Source organism: Passer domesticus, chromosome 3, assembly GCF_036417665.1.
Source record: "Passer domesticus isolate bPasDom1 chromosome 3, bPasDom1.hap1, whole genome shotgun sequence".
Taxonomy (NCBI): domain Eukaryota; kingdom Metazoa; phylum Chordata; class Aves; order Passeriformes; family Passeridae; genus Passer; species Passer domesticus.
The window spans coordinates 63,819,021-63,839,173 of NC_087476.1; the positions used below are offsets into that span (position 1 = coordinate 63,819,021).

Genomic DNA, 20,153 nt, shown 5'->3' on the forward strand with positions numbered 1-20,153 from the left:
AATGCCTTAATCTTTACATACATAACCTGGAAAATATGAAGCCTATATACTTGTATGACATCTTCATAATGGAGAAAACAGGTTGGAAAATTAGCTTAGCTTATTAGAAGTGTATTTGTTTCTTTCCTATGGCATTGTAGTGTGTTTTACATAATTAAATTTAAGCCTCCGCAATGTTTCAAATGCTAAAATTTCACAGAATCACCGGGTTGGAAGAGACCTTCAAGATTACCAAACCCAGCCCATGCCCTAACAGCTCAACTAAACCATGGCACTGAGTGCCACACCCAGTCTTTTTTTTTAAACACATCCAGGGATGATGACTCCACCACCTCCTCGGGCAGACAATTCCAGTACTTTATCACTCTTTCTGTGAAAAACTTTTTCCTAATATCCAACATGTATTTCCCTTGGCGCAGCTTGAGACTGTGTCCTCTGATTCTGTCAGCTGCTGCCTGGAAAAAGAGACAAATCCCCACCTGGCTGCAAACACCTTTCAGGCAGTTGTAGAGAGTGATAAGGTCACCCCTGAGTCTCCTTTTCTCCAGGCTAAACAACCTCAGCTCCCTCAGTTGTTCCTCTCAGAACTTGTGTTCCAAGCCCCTCACCAGCCTCGTTGTCTCCTCTTGGACAGATTTCCAACTCCGTGGCCTTGTATTTGGCCAGTGATTAAAGAACGGCTTAACTTGCAATAGTTGCTCACTATGTTTTGTTTTTCAAATGGTAATTGCTGTTTTCTCGTGATCTTGGGAAATTTATTTTTGATCCACATGTATAATGATGTATGCTGATATTAAGTTTGTCACCTAGAAATAAGAAGTATTCTGTGGTAGTGACAGTGTTGAAGGGTATAGCAATGAATCTTTTCCTGCAATGAAATCGAACAATACCAAGCTCTGAGCAAAGCACTGAGCTACTCTGTTTACAGTAACAATGGAAATGTTATGGTCAGTCATGGTGCTTTTGCTCTTGCATCACCAAGTTGTGACTCAGCCCCGTGTTAAAAAGGCAGAGGTACAGACAGGTCAGGAAAATTCCTGAAATTAAATTGCTGCCTAGACTCTGGGCAGGCCTCTGGGATTTACCCTGGCATTTACCCAATTTTGGGTTAACCTGAAAGGGTTTCCTTCTTGTTGGCTCCTCTGATCTTCTGTTTCTAAGTAGTAAAGTGGAAAGGAGATGACTGTGATTCTGCAGTTCCTACCAGGGTTTTTATACATCTGGCCCTGTATAATTTAGCCAGTAATAGCTGTGGTAGTCTACAGTTCTCTGTACTTTTCAGTACTGGCAATTCCAAATGTTTGCTTTTTGTCAAAAGAACTAAGTTGGCTTTAAGCGTGGTCTTTGATTTTTTTTATTTTTATATTAAATCCTGCCTATTTGTACATGAGCTGCTCCAAAAGGAACAGTGCTTGGGTCTCTAGGGGTACCTCACTCCACATTCTCATGTCTTCTTTCAAGTGAAAGGAAGAAAAACAAAGGAAACCTCCCAACCCTAGACAGGTCTCTTGTCTCATCAGGGATGGGGAGTGGTGTCTGTTAACAAAGACAAAAGAAAACCCAACGAGAAGGACTGATGACACAGTGAGAAAAGCGAGTGTTAGCAGTGTGTTAGCTCCCACTCACACTCAGCACACACTCAGCTGCAGCCCCACTACAGCACCACTGGTTCGGCAAGTGGTGGGAGACCTGTGTATGTACATATGCATTACCTTGTTGGAGTGAGGTCAATTTAAATGCAGCCTATTAAATTATTTACAGAAGACAGTTGGCCGACCCATTGTGCTGTGTTAGTGGGAGCCAAAGGTCACTTTGGTGTGCCTGGTTGATTCATAGGGTAATCTGATACAGTACTTAGCTTTTTGCCTCCCAGTCAGTGGGTTAAACCTTATCCTCTTATTATGAGTCAGAGAGCCATAAGTTTCAGAAAAAGCCAGAGCCTTTGTTTTTAATGGTTTTGAAGAGGCTGTGCAGCAGAATCCAGAAGGCTGCGGTAGCATCTGCCAAGGGGTTGGGGCGTGTTCTGCAATAGTGTAAATCTGATGGCAGCTTGGGAGCCCGAACACGGCAGGCACCCTGGTTTTCTTACGATCCTTGTCCTTTTGATAACATCATCTGCAGCCGTTGGGACGTTAACACATTAATGTTTGTTCTTCAGATCAAGGGGATGGTTTTGTGTTCTCTTTCCTCTTCCTTCTTCCTCAGATTCCTCACTAGTACCATCTCCTTAAGGATTCACTGAGCTGGCCTTACTGGCTATCTCCCACATTCAACTATATATTTTTTTCCTGCGAGATAGAAACTTGTATGTTTTTTTTTTTTTTGTCAACTTTTATCTTGGTGACCAATTCCAGCAAAACCCATGGGTTTTGGGGTGCCTTTGTATAACCAACGCCCGTCTGCTTTAAAATGCTCCCTTTGCCCCTCCATCTTGCAGGCTTATTCCCTTCTGGGAGCAGCACCGGTATGGGCATGCAGGACAAGCACTGCAGCTTTCAGTAGTGCCCGACTTTTTAAAACTTTCACGCTGTGGAGTGCTTTTCCTAGCTGCCAGTTTAAAGAGAAGGCAGCAGAACGTAACAGCTGGGAGCGAAACCTGTTTTATGAGCTGTAGTGACCCCAGTGAGAGACCGATCGCTAAATATCTGCTCAGATTTTGTTCATGTCTATGCACTTTTATTTAGTTTCTTTTCAAATGTACCACCAGTTACGGGAGCACCAATGTTTTCAGCACACTGTTCAGGATGCTTTTGGTGTGGAAAAGCTCCAGGATTTTATTTTCCTCCGCTCCGAGTCCGCAGAGGTGCGCAAGTGCTTTCCTATCTCTGCAGGCAGAGTTCAGAAGTTTGTGCCGCCGCTGAGCTGGCTGAGGAAAGGAGGAGTTTTGCTTTTAGGAGAGCGAGCCTATCATATTTCACTCTAATCCTAAGCGATAGCCACGCAGTCGGTTTTATTGTTAGGAGAGCCTTCCTGGAGCTCCTTCACCAGGCTGTTCTCTAAGGGAGAGCAGGGAAGGCGGGATGAGGCGGCAGAAGTTTATTGTCCCTCGTGAGCTGTGCCATGCCAAGGCGTGATCCCTGCCTGCTCTGCCCTCCTCGTGGGCTGTTTTTGACGAGCCAGAAGAGAGGGCAGCGATGCCAGGGACAAGAGTGGAGCTACAGTTTTTGCTGTGGAGTGGAGAATGGAGAAAACACTTGCCTCGGTGCTATGCTCTGCTCAGCCCTTACATGCTCCGCTGAGCTGCTGCAAGGTGCCACTTTTCTGCTGCTTTTCTCCCCTTTGTTTTCTTTGGCAGCTCCCTGAGTGCTGTATCCAAACAGCTTCAGGGGAGCTGCGCTGGCACAGCCACCTGCCTCCATACTGGTGCTGGTTTAAGGGCAGCGGGAAGAAACCCGGACTGAAGTCGGGCTGAGTTTGTTTAGCCTGCCGAGAAAGGGGACAGGAACAATTTCAGAGAGGTCTCTTTGGAACCGACGCCAGTGGCTGGCTTGAAAGAAAATGAAAAAGGAGTGTGTTTCGAGATCTTTCAAACTCAAACAAAACCCAGGCTCCCTCTCGCGTGCTGTCAGCTGGATAAATTTCTCGTCCTTGTCAAGGCAGACAAAGAGATTGTTTCGCAGCGATGGGGAGCTCTCCTCCATGTGCGTGCAGCAGGTAGACGAGGATGACGAGAACTGGACCTACCGGAGCCCGCAGAGGAAAGGTGACTTGCTTTCTCTTTAACCCTTGCGATCCCTGCTGAAGTGCCAGCCCCGCTCCATGCGGCTCTGTCCCGCTGCTCGGGTCCCACCGGGGCCGGGAACCGCAGGTGGGGGAGGAGGAGGAGGAGGAGGAGGAGGAGGAAGGAGGGCAGCACAAAAGCCGAGGTGCAGCAGTGCCTTACCAAGTTTTTGTGGGTTCAGATTGTGAAAGCTTATAGTAATTAACAGGAAAAACTTTTAATTTCCCATCTGGGTACTGATTGTGTGGGATATAGGTAAGTTTTGTTTATGCTTCTTGTAGCCGGTAATCATTGGTGCCAGAGTCTTTGGGCAGGTGCAGCTAGAATCTCTCTTCAAAATGTGGAACCGAAAGCAGTTTGAGACTCCCCTTCTAAATGACCGGGTGGCTTTTCTTGGATGATTGCCTCATGGTCCTGCTGGGAAAAATTTAAGTGTATTTTGTTTTATGAGTGCAGACTGAGAAGAGGTCCCAGATGCAAAATAAAAGAGATGATGAGAAAGTGATGGGAATTGCTCCACAGGGAGGAGGGACATCTAGGATACGAGATAATAGCTCTGACTGAACCCTTGAAATGTTAAGACCCGGAGTATATTTTATATGAGACTTCTAAAAAAGTACTTTTTTTTTGTGTGTTCTGTTTTTGAATGAAGTTTGCCAGGTCACTAAATAAACAATTACCTCATATTTGCCATAAATCAAAACAAATTTCAGAAGTTTGCCCATGTGAGTTGGTGAGCAGGACCAGTAGCTGGCTGGCGGGCAGCAGAGTGTGTGTGCACGCAAGGTTGAAAATACTCAGTGAGTATTTTCAGTGAGTATTTTACTCAGTGAGGTTGTAATTTCTCTAGTGCTGCCAGAGCAGTAGTTTGTTAATAGAAAGTGTAAGGTTGACTCTGTTGTGCTGTAAGGTCACTTTTGTAAAAGCAAGCAGGCTCTCGAAGGGCATTTGATCTTCAAAGGGCCTTTTATTTCTTTTCATTTCTCGGAGCAGTTGATAGCTATTTGACCAGCATTTCACTTCCGTGTCAGAACAGATTGTGGCTTTAGTAAATGGTTTGTGTGCAGGAACACTAACACAGGATGTATATGCTTGTGTTTTGCTCCCTGCATGCTAGGACACAACTTTAATCTGTGCTTTGAAGATTGTTTTTAACCTACTTCGCTGCTGAAAAACTTCTAAAAAAGGAGTTTGTGTTTGCAACCAGTAATTTTTACTTTTGACTGCTGGTATATTGATATTGTACAGTGATGCCAGATTAGCTTCTAATGCCTGTGGGATGGGATCTTGCACAGATCAGAAGAACCATTGAGCCGTGCTGCTGGCTTCTATGTAACTTCCATAAAGTTTCTTGTGCTGCCTTCCTTAGCCTGTGCTCACGCTGCAGGGCAGAGATGGGAAAGGAAGCTTTACTGATGGATTAATGGTGTATTAATTTTTCTGAGTGATTTACATAAAGAATCCATTGTACCGGCTGGAGGGGGAGGGCAGAATTCCTCCTGTAATTGGGCAGCAAGCTATGAAAGCCTCCCTGCCTGCCTATAGAGGAGATGACAATATGTCATTTTGGAAGGGAAGGTGTGGGGAGATGCAGATTATGCAGGGCTTATTTCCTCTTTGCAGGGAACAATTTGACTCAACTTGTGAAAGCTGCCTGGATCATAAATCTAGCTGCATTTCTGTCTGACCAGGATCCTCTGCCAGACTGACAGGGATTGCCAGGGCTGAAGGGAGTGTGGGGTTATTTGGGCAGGAGAAACTTGTCACAGCTGCAAGTCCTTTACCCTGGGCTGCGAGTCAGGCTTGCACGGTGTTGGAAGAGTTTGAGAATTCATACCTGGCAGGGTGTTTGTCTTAGGTTTGTGTTCAAAAGCAAAACCGTGTCTGATAAATGGCCACTTGTGTTCTTGAATTAATTTGTTCCACCACTCTGTTGTATTACTGCTTCCCAGCCTTTATAAAGCTGAGGGCTCGAAACAGTATTGTTTTTGGTGCTCAAATTAACCACATCACTAAATTAACACAGACTAGAAAGAAATGAGAAGCACAGCAGACATAGCAAGTGTTATATAGAAAACCAGACTTTTTAAAGCTAGATGAGATTTTAATTGTTTTTCAGCTACCAAAACAGTTTTCCCTCCAGTTTTTGCTCAGGTAAGTTGGTAAATAAAGCCAGTCTGACAAATCACAGGCTCTCCTCCTAACTGTACGTGTAAAGACAAGAGTGTTAATAACAGAAGCTGGAAATGAAGGAATTGTTGTTCTTTCTGAGCTGTTTCTCTTCCTGTCTTTTCAAACCTCTTCTTTTGCCGCTCCATTGCTCCTCCAGGCTCAGATTGCATTCCCACGAGGCTGCTGGGTGACAGGCACAAGGCAGCATGTGTTGCGTGGTATTTCACCAGCAAAGTGGCTAATCTGCCTTGGCTGCAAACAGGAGCTTGCACACAGTTAGCGAGCACAGAGATTGGCTGGATTTGTCAGTTCGAAATGAGCAAGAAGAACAAAAGTAAATGGTAACTGCAAACCTGGGGCACTCCTCTGTGTCCTGCGTGGCTGATCCCTGTGTACGTGGAAGTCAGGGGCTGCTGCTTCTTTCTTCTTTTTAACATGTACAGAGTAGTGCAGAGTGTTTTGGAGCTGGTAGCCCCGATCAGAGTTCACATTTGATAAAGCTCTTAGTAGAAGAGATGGTAAAAGTTGACAGTAAAATAAAGGTTTGATTTTGAAGCATTTCTTGCTCAGCCCTCTTCCTCCTCAGCTGGAGGCCCTTTGAAATGAGGGCACACTGTAACTCTGATTTTTCTCCTTTAATCAGAGATATTTTACTTGTTCAAATATTTTACTTTCTGGGGGAGCACGTATTTTCAGACTGAAGCTCAGAGCTTTTTTTTGCCTTTAAAAACCACTTTGTTGGAAAAAGACTGAGAGGAGTATTCTTTGAAATGAAAGTGCTTGGGTGTGTTGCAAAGGATTTCTGATGGGTGGAAGAATGGGACAGTGGTTCGTGTGTGCCTGTGCTGTTTATCACAAGTACAACACAGCAAGTAACTTTGAACAGAGATAACACTTGAGTTAGTTCATGGCACAGGCTTCACCATATTTACTTTAATTTTTTCGAAAGGGAAATGAGTCACATGGCAGCATCAGAACATCTTAACTGAGCTTTTCTGGCCAGGTGCTGGAGAAGCAGAAGCAGTCAGGTCTGGCCATGGGTGACAATGCATCAGCAGAAGCTCTTGCACAAAGAGGTTTTCCAAGCTCTCCCCAGCTCCTGTCCCTGTTTATTGCTCTTACGTTTTACCTACTCCTTCCATTTCACTTTCCAGTCTGGTTGCTGGAAAGTTTTCCTGGTTGCTTTCCAGTCTTTCTGCATCACAAAAGTTGAGTCTTGGCTGCTTTTTACTGCAGGTTATTTTACCTGGAAAACTTACTTAGAGTCATTAGAGAAACCGTGTTTCTCAGGTAACTGCTGTGTTTTAATGATTGATTGAACCCAATTCAGAAGGTGTCAGCCACTGGCTTTCTGCTGTTTGCTGGCCAGCTCTCAGTCTTTAATACCAAAACATGTGACATGCCCATTTTTTCCCTTGCAAAACCAGTCTAAATGTGAGAATTTGTTTTAATGGCAAAAGAAATTTAAATTCACAAATCTTTGTGGGCTGAGCCTTTTGTGTCCTTGCAGTGTGTTTGATGGAAGCAATCCTAACACCCTGATGGCAGCTCTGACCAAAGCTGTCAGTTAACTTCCTAATGACTTATCACAATCTGAGAACATCACACTTGCCAAGGGGTCAGATTTCCATAAACTGAACAATTACTGAATTGTCACAGTAGAAGTTAGTGGCATAATGCTGCCTCATTATGTCACTAAAAATGATGCCCTTCAGTTATGCCTGTACTACCTGTGGTTGGTTAAATGTACATCACGTAAGTTTAATACTATCAGGTGAGTTTTTTCTCATGTTCCAGAGGCAGACCTGAGACTCAACACCTTTTGGTTTTTGGAGCTTCTATTTTCAATGTTTCCTGTAGAAACTCAGGGTAGAGATAGGCAACTCTGATCTCACCTAACTGCAGTACCAGAGTATCACCCCAGTTCTTCAGGCCAAATAATTTTTAAATTCTAGGTTTCTAAGTCATGAATATAATTTACAAGGGGGTTTCAGGAACAGACAAGTAATCACATTTTTTCAGTAATGAGATGTAAGCGTACCAATAACTGTTAAGTTTCTGTAAGCAAGATTATCAAATCTAGACTTCTTGTTGCTGTTCCAATGTAAAATAATTTTATTGGGATTTTTTTTCCTGTGTGTTCTTGCACAAGATCTTGTGTTCAAAGTGGGAAAAAGTCATGTCAGTTACTACATAGATAAAGGCCCATAAACCCAAAGGGAGCTGTTAGCATTTGTAGAAGCCATAACATGTGATGGATTGTAGTGTTGGGGCATGTGTGTCTGTGAAAAGGATTCTTGAAGCTTTGGGCAAGTCCATAAATAATCATTTATGGAAACCTCAAAAAGCATTTGTGTAAGAGCCTGGAGTAAGTCCAAAGCAAATATTATATACTTTATATACCCTTTTTGTGAAAGACTTTTTTTTTTTCTTAATTTGGGTTGTGGTTTTTGTTTGTTTTTGTTTTGTATGCTTTCGGGGGGGGGATTTTTTTAAAATAAATGAATGTTAATTTAGTAAGCATAAGCATACATATGCAAATCTGACCGTTTGAAGGGAAAAAACACTGAGAGATTGGATATAAAAGCCAATTTTCTGTCTTCTACTACCTTTTACATGTAGGTTTGGTGTGCAGAGATAAAATTGGATATAGTTCTATGCATTTGTAACAATTGGTCAAGTTTATATCAGATTTTTGTGGTTGAACTGTTTGATGTGCTTTTATGGAAGTGCAGCTGGGAGCAGAGGTACTATTTCAATTACTGATGTATGTACTATTTGTCTTAGCATATTTTATCATGGCACAGCAGAGGGTTCTGTAAAACTTTCATGATATACAGTGGCAAACAAAAGTTTTCACACTGGTAAAACAGCTGGGGACAGTCACAAGTCCTGCATTTAACTATAACTTGAAGTACCAACTTTTGTGTGCTTCTACATAGAGACAAATTTAGTCAAAACTTTGCTGTCTTTCCTATGTCTTCTGGCAAATATTGCCACAGATGGGAATCTGAAAATGGGTTTGCTAAGCAAAACTTTGTACCCTACAGAAACAAGTTTAAATAAGAAATGTTGGTATCACAGAATATCTGCATTGATATCACAGAACCATTTGTTTAAACCCACATCTCTGTTTCTGCTTTATCAAAAAAACTATGGATCCAGACATCATGGTTACTTAATCTATAAAATCCTTGCCAAATTCCAATTCTTTGGTATTTTAAAAGTGCAAATATCTTTTATTTAAAAAACAATAGAATGTTTTATTTGATCAGAACAATAGATTTTCTTATTTGATCAAAAGTGTTCCAGGTAAAAATAGAAATTAAAAAAAAATTCTATAATTGTATAAAACTTGCTGCAGTCCTTCCTTTTTTCCCGGCTGCTATCCCAGCATGTCTGTGCCTCTCCAGGAACCAATGACAGGAGAGCAGCAGTCTGTGCTAAAGGACATTTCCCAGTAGAGTTTTTTTATGAAGAGTTGTGGCTGGTTTCACTGCCTGCTCCAGGAGCCATAACTAATGTAAGCTAACTGTGTTGAAGAGTCTTAATGTCTCAGGGGATTGTGGAATGTTTTTCGTTAGGATGGAGGAGCTGAAGGGAAGAACAGTGAGGTGTTGCTGAATCCGTGTGTTAGAGTTGCTGTGTCAGAAGTGTGCTTTTCTTAGGCACAGGGGAAGTTAACCCCTGGTGTTTGAGAACTCCAGGGGCAGATCCCAGTTCCTTCTAGGCAGCTCTGTGCTGCTGTCAGGTGAGCCCCTGACTGTGCTTGCCTTCAGCTGGGACACCTTGAATTTCAGGTGCAGAGTTCCAGCCGGAGTTCCCTTGGCTGGTTGCACTGTAGAAGACCACAGTGGTGGGAAACGCAAACAAATTGAGCAGCACCTGACTTACCCTGTGTTTCCAGAGTTACACTGGACACTGCAACCCAATTTGTCCCGCAGTTTCTGTGCTGTTTGGATTAGCAGGCTCGCTGGTGCAGTGCTCCTTTGCTTGCTTCTTTGTGGCCATGATGAAACACACAAGGTGCTGTGGTTTTCCTTCTGAGAGTGTAATGCTTTGAAGGGTTTCCAGTTTTACTTCATGATATATAAACTTCTCTATGCTTTTATACGCTTTTTCTTGTTCCCAGGGTACCCTCTAATGTCCAGCTTATCCTTAGGCTGAAAACTTGGGGCACATGTTTCCCCCTCACTAGGGGTCAAAACTGATGCTTCCTGACCTTCATATTTTACTCTTAAGTAGCTATATTTTATAAAACAGACTGGATGCTTTCCAGTGTTTGGATGCACTGTTTGAGCTGAAAAACGTGCTGTATGTGCTTTCCCATGCACTGCTCATTGAGTAGTAGAGTACATGAAAAATTCTATTTGTATGCAGTTGTTAGCCAACTGTTTCAGGAGTTGTCCTCTAAAACTGAGGGGACCTTTGTCTCCAGCATGGTCATAGCTCACCATTCTGGCAGAATGTTGCAAATATAACAACTTCTTGTTTTTCCTCCAGTCTGTTACAAATGAAAAGAAAGTGAAGGTTAAGAATGTGGCTAAATAACGTAAGTTGGCGAATTCTGAAAGAGCATATTTTGCTTCTATTATAATATTTGGAACAATTAAACAGGGCGGATTTGACAGTTTGTGATTTAAACTGTGAAATAAATTTTCTTACGGTCTTTTAGCTGCAGAACTTCAATAAAAATAAAGAAACTAAACTCTAGATTTACCATCCACCTCATTTGTTGGGGGTTGGTTTGGGTGTTTGTTTGGTTTTGCTTATATTTGTGTATTAATATAATTTATCTACCAGCCTCTCCCATTTGTAAGTGGAAACCTCTTTGGGTTGTTTTTTTTTTTTTGTTTGTTTGTTTGGTTGGTTTTTTTTTGTTTGTTTTTTTTGTTTTTTTTTTTCCTGGAGAACTGAAGTGTAAATGCTGTAACAACTCGAATCTGTAGCTTGTTGTTCCAAAGCCTGAGATGAAGTGGGTAAAATGTAAGGTCTAGGTGCTTTTGATACCTAAGCAAAATGTACTTTCAGCATGTGTGCGTGTATGTTGGACGCTTAAGAGAATGGCACATTTTCCATCCCGGGAAAAGGTAATTAATATGTACACCCTCTGCTCCTTCTAGAGCTTCCCTTACATATGGCATGGCAGCTTCTGCCTGGAACTTTATCTCCCTGAAGCAGATGGGTTCCCTGGACATAGAGTCGTGGTGAACTTTAGTGTTTGGAAGGCAATTATGGGCTGTGAATTAGGTGCTTTGCAACTGGTGCATCACTTACTTACCCATTCACTCCGAAATAAGAGATCTGAGAAGCGCCGGAGAAGGTTTTCATAATAAGCTGCTCAGAAGTTGTGAGATCAAACACCTAAGCAGAGGGAGTGACAGGGCTGCATTTTGCACGTGGGGATGTTAAATAGAAGCTATCCCTGGTCACACTTTCTCCAGGGTAGCACGGGTCCATAGTAACACTGCGCCGGTGTATGTTGTGGGTATTGGAGGGGACGGGGGAGGTTTCTGCCCACACCTCTTCTCGCTTCTTGCTTGAACTGGGGGCCATGTGCATGAATCACGGCACAAGAAGCTGTGCTTGCCAGTTAGCAGGTCAGCTTTGGTAGGAGCAGTTCTTGGAGCGAGGGTCAGCTTCGCCTCCTACTGCTTTGGAGGGGCACCTGCCCTCCACACACTCCTTGGTTCGTGCAGCATGTCCCCATCAGTCACATCCCATCAGACCTGCTCCTGTCCCTGCTGCCTCTCTTTCCTTTTGCTTGTTTGCATGAATGAATTTTATTTTTTTTTCTTCCCCACGGCTTTGTTTTGCATATGCAGGTGTTTACTCCCTAATACAGTGGGGGTGCTCAGAGTTATGTATTAGGCTTAATACTCTGAATCACACTCTTGCTAATGACTACAAAATTAAAGAGGGACCTTTGGAAGAAACAGGCTCTTAATTTTGATTTTGTCATTCATGTCTAATTTTAATGTCTGAAACAGGGACAGAAACTAATGAATAGTGGAGGCCGTTGCCTTTTAGAAATTGAAATGTGTTTGTACTTACTTGTAATTTCCATTGAGTCTTTTGTATCTTTTTCTCCTTTGTAATCCAGACTGCCAGAGAGGTGGTGAGTAAGGGTGATGGATTACAGCCTACTGTACACTTACATGGAAACTCTCGTCCAGGAGTTACTAACTCAATTTTATTAACCTTGAGTCACGCATTTAATGCCATATATGGAAAATACGGCATTTTCATTTCAGAATGAAATGTCTTGTGACATGCAGTGCCAGAATCAGGTATTAAATTCTGCGTTTGACTTGTAGCCAGCTTGGCCTGGTTTTGCAGAGGGAGAAGATGCCCTGCACTCGGCACCACCACTCCTTTCCCACCGGGGTGCCAGCTGGCTCTGACACTGGAGCTGTCAATAGCAAGGGGGCTCAGCTCTTCCGTGGTCTCTGTCAGATTGTCATTCAGCTGGGACTGTGAGGAAGGCAGCAAATGTATTAAATTAATCGGGTCAAATGTGCTGACACCTCTCACATGCCGGGATCTCAGTGACCAAGCAGTTGTGTTTCTGTTCTGCCCCCGGGGACAATGGCAGAAAACACCTTGGGGCTGTCTCAGCTTTGCAGGAAGGAAGGAATCAGAACAGGTGGGAATGTAGAAATAGTTCCCATTGCACTACTCAAGTGAAGCTGTAACAACCTACAAATGGCTCTGTCACCCTGCCCTAGCACGGTTACTGATAACAATGCTGGCCCAATTTGCTGCCCAAGGACAGCTCACGCTAAAGTGCCAATTTTTGTAATTTTTTGTCAAGGACTTGAGTGTATTTTGGCACGTAGCTGTAAATCAGAAGAGAACTGTGTAAAGTGCTGATGGTTTTACCTCAGTTTTTCAGGGAACTGTTTTTTGTTAGGTGAGCATTGCGGTGGTGTGGATGAAGACAGTGCCCCGGGCAGTATGGATGCTGTGTCTGCACACTCGTACACATTAGGGCAGAAGAGAAACTGATTTTTCTCTTTGCTGCTTTGTGTTGGTCTGGCATTTGTTTCAGCCTTGAAGTTTGTTTTTTTTTTTGTAATAAAAGACCATTGCTGTGTTTGGTTACAACATGCCGTAATTGCGCGTATTTCAGGAAACAACCTGTTATTTTCTCCTCATCCTTGTAGGATGGTGCACTGTCTTTATGTGCCAGGGTGATGCGGGGGAATTCACGTGTTCCTCATGCTGCCTGTGGTTTTGGTATTCCTGATTACCCAAAAATGGCCTCAGAGCATTCCCCAGTGGCTTGTTGTTACCGGGGTTAGAAACACTGACGACATCAATCTGAGGGAACAAGCCCTTGCCAACCTGTGGCAATTTTCTGGAGCAATGCACAGATGACTGGGTAAATGAAAATGCCCGCGAGGGACATTTTTGTTTTGTTTTAATGGTAAACATTATCAATAAAGCCCTGTTGCATCCATTAATCAAAGCTAATTTGGCACACAACCCTTGCAAAACAATGAATCTTTTTTTTTTTTATTGAGAAGCAGGCCTTTAGCAGTAGATTGAAATAGCTGGATTGCCTGTTGTTTTCTCAGGCTTTTTCTTGAGAATTTCAGGTCTAGCCTCTCTTTAAATTTAGGACCATCAGCCACTGTTTCCATATAATTAGTGTGTTCTTCTGGTCATGTGTTAAGGCTCTGTACACTCTGTTCCTACCCGCAAAACCAGGAATGCCCTCTTTGTTCAAATTCTGTGGCAAAGAAATTCCTGAATGAATTTGGAGAAGTTGGTTACAGATTCCTTTCTTGACCTACAGCAGCTCTTTAAAAGATTTTGCCCTTTCTGTGCCCTTTGTCTGAAGAGTAAGGCAAACAAAAGATAAGGCGAACTAATTCATGACTTCATTGTGTTTGTTTTCTTCCTCACTTAAGGCAGAAGGCAGTCCATTCCTAAAACCATTTATTTTATTAATTTTAAGGCCAAGCACTTTATGTCTGCACCTGCAAACACTGCTGGGTTTATTACAGAAGAACTTTTTGTTTGCAGTAATCAGAAACCACAACAGGATTTAACAAACGCTGTCTGCAGTGTCTGATTGAAAACTCCATCAGTATAGCTGTAGCTAGGGTAGAAATAAAAATAAAGGTTTTTAATTGAAAATTGTATTTTGATGAAGAAATCCCACATCGATATAGGATTTTACTTTGGCTCCTGAGTTTACATAGGATCAAATTGGAACTGTGTCCCTCTTTCAAGTAAAAGGTCGTTATTTTAGATTTAATTCTCTAGGAAAAAAATTCAGATTTTGTCTGAGGTTTTATTGGAAGAAAGTTCTTCTAATTATGGGCATACATTTTTTTTCCCCAAAATATTTATATTGGTTCTGTTAATTCCTGCTCCTTAAAGGTATGAAAAAGTCCATTTTTATTTCTACAGTTTGACAGTTTGGAAAATTCTGTTTCTCATGCCAGTCTTGAAGGGTGGGACAAGGCCCTGCAGCTGCAAATCTGGAGTGCAAGATAGCTCTATAGCAGTTGTTTCACTGATAATTTTAGAAAGATCCATTCATCACAAGTCACCTGCCTGCATGACTTTTTCCAGGACAGGATACATCTTTTTAGTTCCTGCTATGGTGAATACTTAGCAATTTGAGTTACTTTGACTTACAGCTTGAAAGGACATAGTTTTTGCCTGATCATTTCAATAAGTTACTTGTTTCATTATGTTTGCTGTGACTTTCCCCAAATGATTTTCTTAATCTTAAATAATTTTTGAAAGATTTCTTTCCTTCTTCACTGTATGAGGAAACTCCACCCTTAGTCCTCAAGTAGAATAGGTAATATAATATGTGCTATCAACTGCAAGAGATAATAGCAAAATATTTTTCTCTTGCTTCAGAGTTGTAAGAATATTTGGTTTTACTTATCAAAATAATGTTTAATGTCTTTTTTCCCAGTGCTTGGCTTCCGAGTCAGTGCTGACTCTTTAAAGATATTCTGGGGCTGACCTAACCTCTCTTTATCTCTGGTCTCTTATCACCGGTGGGAGCACAGGGCCTGCTGGGTTCTGGGTCTGGCTTTCCTTAGTGCTTGAGCTGCCTGCACACTAGATAGTGTGGCTTGTGTCAACCCTCAGATTGAAAATTTTGTTTTTACTCCAGCTGTTTTCTTTGGATAGCTTTTCAGGGTGGTTTTTTTTTTTTGAGTTTTTGGGGTTTTTTTCTGTTGCTTTTCATTTTGTTATGTACGGCTTGAAAGGCAAACATGTAAGAAGAATTCAGACTTCAGAAAAATGATAGTTGGCACCCATCCAGGGTATCAAAAATGGATGTCTCCAAGGATTGCTTTGGCTCTAAAAGGGAACAGGGCTTAATTAGATGTCCCAACAGCCCTGCTAGTCAGCTAGCAGTCAGATCGGGATGCACCTTGATGTACAGCAACACGTGAAGCAGGACAGAAAGTGCCTAAACCCACATCATTTTTTTCAGTGAGTTGGGCAGATCTGAGCTGGATTTTCTTTCATGCTCATTTGAATGGCACGATCATTAGTATCCAAAAAGTGGTGAAAGTATGTACATATTTTTCTTGAATTTATTTTCCTCCCATCCTGTTGCATTTTCAGATTAGGGTAGCTAAAAGAAATGGCACTAGCAATGTTATGTTTCAACAAGGGACAAATGACACTGCAGCTTTTCTTCTAGTTGTGATCAGAGGAGCTGATAGACTTTTCAGTGAGTTGAGGGTAAGGGAGAGGATGAAAGATGTGGTTTGGTGTTTCATGTGGTTAAGACATTTCTATTTAAGAAATCATGACCATTCCCTATTAAACATGGCTATATATGCACAGTTCTACGTGTCAGTTGTGGTCTCCTCTGTGGAGCCAGTCTATTTAGCATCCATTTGCGGGGAGCAGTGCCCCCCAGAGAGGTGGCAATGGCAGATGGCATTATGGCAGCTGGGAGAGGTGCTTCTCCTGTCCTAGGATAGATGAGGTGGGATATGTTCTTTCACATCCTGTAGCTGTCGCTTGGTATCCAGCACAACATGTAATGCTTTGCAGAATCAACATGTTTTGTAATATGGCTGTTGGAAGATATTTCCATGTTATTTCCATAGAGTTCACCAGGTATGATGGGGAAATTTGGTTGCCTAGAGTCACAGACTGCAAAATGAGATGCAGGGTGTAGGAGAACTGGTTCCCTGATGGGAATTTGATTTCATATTGCAAATGGCCAGGCAAGAGGAGACCTGGAGCAAGGAGCTGCCAGCTTCCTGGAGGGCAAGGTCCACTACCTTTGAGGCAGTCAGGGGGATATCTGGCCTCCTTGGTTTTGCTGCTGTAAAGCTGCACATGTCCTTGGATCACTCATAGAGTCCTGACACACTAAAAAAAATAAAATAGATGCTAAACTGCTTCAGGCCTGTCTGGGGTTTTGATAATTCTGCTGTCTTCCAAAATATGTGGATTTTTATTTCATGGTTTTTTTTTGTTTGTTTGTTTGTTTTGTTTTTGTTTTGTTTTAAGCATTCCCTTCTTCCCAATGGGCATCAGGAACGTGACATCAGAAGTCAGGAGGGTCCCTTTCACACTTCGCTCTCTACTCCTGGTGAGGGTGGGAGGGGAAGCTGGTGAATGGGCCAGAGTGTATCCCCTGAGGGAGATACACTTCCCCAGGAGCCCAAACCTTCCCAGAGGAGTATGTGCCACTGGTGTTATGGCCCAGAGCAAATTGGGCGTTTCAGCCATTGTCTCTAAGCTGTGTCTAATTTCCGAGACACTATTATTATTCCACAGTTGACTTCCTTTTCCTTGTTTTATTGACACATTCTTCCCCATCGCCCATGTGCAAAACCTGCAGATTTTGGGTTTTTTTATGGTTTATTTATTTAATTTTGTATTTTTTGTATTTTCCATTTGTGTTTGTGACTCCCCTAGAATCTGCTGTGTCCTTTCTTAGTTCGCAGTCGATTGTTGGCAGCTGCTCTCAGTCCCTGGTGATTATCACTGATGCGCTTCTTACTTCCCCTTGCAGGTAATTAATGAGTAGATTTAACAAGATTGGACCTTAAACTCCCTCTGGTATCCAAGTAACCTTCCTCCAGCTACAATATGTTTTTGTTTATTTTGCCTCTATAAACTGTTTACTCCTAGAGCCCTCTGAAAAGTTAGGGTAGGAAAGAGCACACGCATGCCTGGAGAACCAGAAAATGGAATTAAGGGGAAAGGGCTGCTTTGCTTCTCAGAGTATAAGTAAATTTTGACATTAGTCTGTACCCTTTCTAGCAGGATTTGAAAGACAAAGGGCAGCCTAAGGTATATAAATGTTCTTTTTTGATTTTGAATTATTCAAATATAATGTTTCAATTTTTTCTGCCACCATAGGCTGCTCACAGTCTACTCTAAAGTGATGTAACTTTTCTTACATGAGGACAGATACTTGAAATGTTATTCTTTAATATCGAAGCCCAGCTAATGGTACTCAGCATCTCATTAACACTGCTTCATCTGGGGGCTGAATTGCTGTTTTCAAGGTGTATGGGCCAGGGTTTGTTTTTTTTTTTGGAGCTCCACCTAAAGATTGCATGTGTTTACATGTGTTCTTTATTTTCATTTGGCTTTTCGTGGAGGATTTTAGGATTTGTGCTTTTGGAGGCAGCTGCAATTCTTGTTTATTCAGCAAGATAGGTTATTCTGACCCATACCTTGTTCCCTGGTTCTTGTGTTTCTTTGCTGCACAAGGCCAAGCCCTCTAACAGCTAGTCAACACAACACAGCTTTATTTAGACCCACATACCACGGATAAGCATGGTGGCAGCTCTTTGTGACCCTTATAAAATAAAATGCTTACAAGGTTGTGTCCTTCTATTACTGAAGGTGTCCTCTGCAGAAACAGGGAATAATGCAAGAAATCTTTTTAGCCACAACATCTCTGGTGCAGAGCAGAGGAATCATAGAATGGCTTGGGCTGGAAGGGACCTTAGAGACCATGAAGTTCCAAGGCCCTGCTCTGGCCAGGAATGTCTCCCATAGACCAGGTTGCTCAAAGCCTCATCCAGCCTTGCCTTTGAACACTTCCAGAGATGGGGCATCCATCCACCTGCAGGCTTAAAGCACACAGGTACATTACAAAAATAAATATTTTCTCTAGCTTGACTGTTCAGATACACTTAGAAGATTTTGGGTTATGAATAAACCCTATAGAAAAAGTAAAGAACTGCTTAAAGCGCATTCTGAAGAGAGACCAGACGCAGGGGGAGGATCACCAAGAGCCGAGTCAGTAATTTGTAAGGAACAGGCGAGCTGGATCCCGGTGACTTCCTTCCCTAGCGCTGACCCCTGCATGCCCACGAGCTGCAGGAGGGCAGTGACAAAAGCTGACAGATGATCCGGGCTGTCCCTCCCCAGGAGCCGCGGCCCGTCCCGTCAGTGGCCGCGCTCGCTCGGCCGCGTGTCCCCGCGGGCGGTGCGGGCGGAGGGAGGCCGGGCCCCGCCTCGCCGCTGCCCGCCGGGCCGCAGGATGTTCTGCCTGAAAGGTGAGGCTGCTGTGCGCGGTGCGGAGCGGCCGCCGGCGTGCCCAGCGGGGCCGCTCGGCCTGGGGCACAGCGCGTGGCTTTGGGGCTCCTTTTGTTGCCCCGATGCTGAGGGAAGGTGCCGGGCAGCCCGGCGGACAAAAGGCGGGCGCGGCGCGGGGGCCGCCGCGAGGCTTCGTGTGGGGAGCGGCGCTCCCGGTGACACAGCCCCGGGGGCGGATTTGCCTTCTTTTGGTTCTTCCCGGCACGGGTGAGGTGCAGTGGAGCACCCGGAGAAGAGCAGAGGGGTAGCTGGTCGTGCTGTGTTACTGCAGGTGCTCGATAGGAACGCTGCTGCTCGGCTGGGGGCTCCGCTCTGCTGCTCTCCCTCTCATTCAGAGATGGTGCCGACCGTCCGAACAGCAAGAGTTTTTACGTCCAATGAGATAGTCTTGTTTTATCTTTTTAATTGAGCTTCTTAAGCACGTGGTTCTGAAACTAAAAGACTAGGAAAAGCTTACTGTTTTGTTTGTTTCACACCCATGTTTCTGTTTTTGTTAAAAATTGATATTACTGTTACTTTTCGTACTGAAGTAAGGTGAAAACTGGCACCCGAAACTTGTAAGGAAGGGCTTAGGAGTTTTTATAAAAAAAAAACAACCACAATTTCCCTGGGAAAGAATAACAATTACGTTAATTACTTAAGTGCTTATCAGTGCTTGCTCAGAGTGTTTTTCTAAGCTAGTTAGGGACGTGGTTTAGTGGTGGACTTGGCGGTGCTGAGTTAATAGCTGGATTCCATGGTCTGAGAGGTCTTTTCCAAAGTAAATGGTTCTATGATTCTATAAACCATTGACTGCTTTTGTTCTACTATTAATGCAAAGTTTCCACTAGAGGATCTTGGTATAATCATAAATTTAAAAAGACAATAAAAATAGTTCCTTTCCTGCAAATTTCAGAGCAGTGATCCAGTGTTCCTAGAGAAAACCTTAGTGAATTGCACAACACAATTTGCTATGCAGTGGTTTATCTTAAATGAAATTGTTCTTTTGTACAAAACACCCGCACAGTTTAAAATTTAAGAGGTTTTCAATGCACAACAATTCAGCAGATCACTGGAATTACAAAGCAATAAAAGATGAAACTTTTGCTGCAGTATTAATGTTACAGGACAGAAATTGTTTAAATTAAAAGTATAGTAGGTAAAAAGGTTTTCAAGCCTGTTGAGGCAGCTGCAAATACTGAGACTTCTGTAATATAGATCACCTGTCTGAAAATGGACCAAAGAGTGAAGTTTTAGAGATTGTCCTGTGTGCAGTAAATGAGCTGGTACAGAAGCAAAATATTTTTGCCTTACATAATTAAATCAAATTGCTCTGGCTTTTTTCTTTTAAATCCTAAGTTGAATGCATAGAAAAAGACTTTTCAACATTTTCAGGTTTTATTTATGAATAAGTTTTTAGTTTCAAGACAAAAGCCCATCAAAGGGCTTCTGTTCACGGCCTTCAGGTGCCCCCATCTCCTGAAGCATATATTGGAGTTTGAGCTAAGTTGGGCACCTGCAGCAGAGGCAATCTGGGTGCTAGTTATTGATCTTTGGGACTGAAGTACAGATGAAATATTAAAATAAATTTCCCTGGTAAAGGATTAATTACTAGGAACATCATGAACTGTCCATTGGCACGTGGTGAAAACTGACCTCACATTTCTGTGATACTTGCCTGGAGTTCCTCTTTCCTTCGTAGCTTTTGTAAAGGCAGAAAGAA

General features: G+C 42.8%; 1 protein-coding gene across 10 annotated transcripts in view; it reads left to right on the forward strand.

The window, feature by feature from the left end:
* The window catches only part of NHSL1 (NHS like 1), a 174,332-nt gene that overhangs the window by 71,308 nt on the left and 82,871 nt on the right, over positions 1–20,153 (forward strand). For 2 of the 10 annotated variants that reach the window (XM_064413521.1, XM_064413523.1), the window contains exon 1: positions 2,956–3,703. The exons of the other annotated variants lie outside the window; for them this stretch is intronic. In XM_064413521.1, coding sequence (XP_064269591.1) covers positions 3,499–3,703 — 205 coding nt within the window. In that variant the 5' untranslated portion in view covers positions 2,956–3,498. Of the gene's footprint in view, positions 1–2,955; positions 3,704–20,153 lie in introns of those variants that run through there. 10 annotated transcript variants of the gene reach the window in all.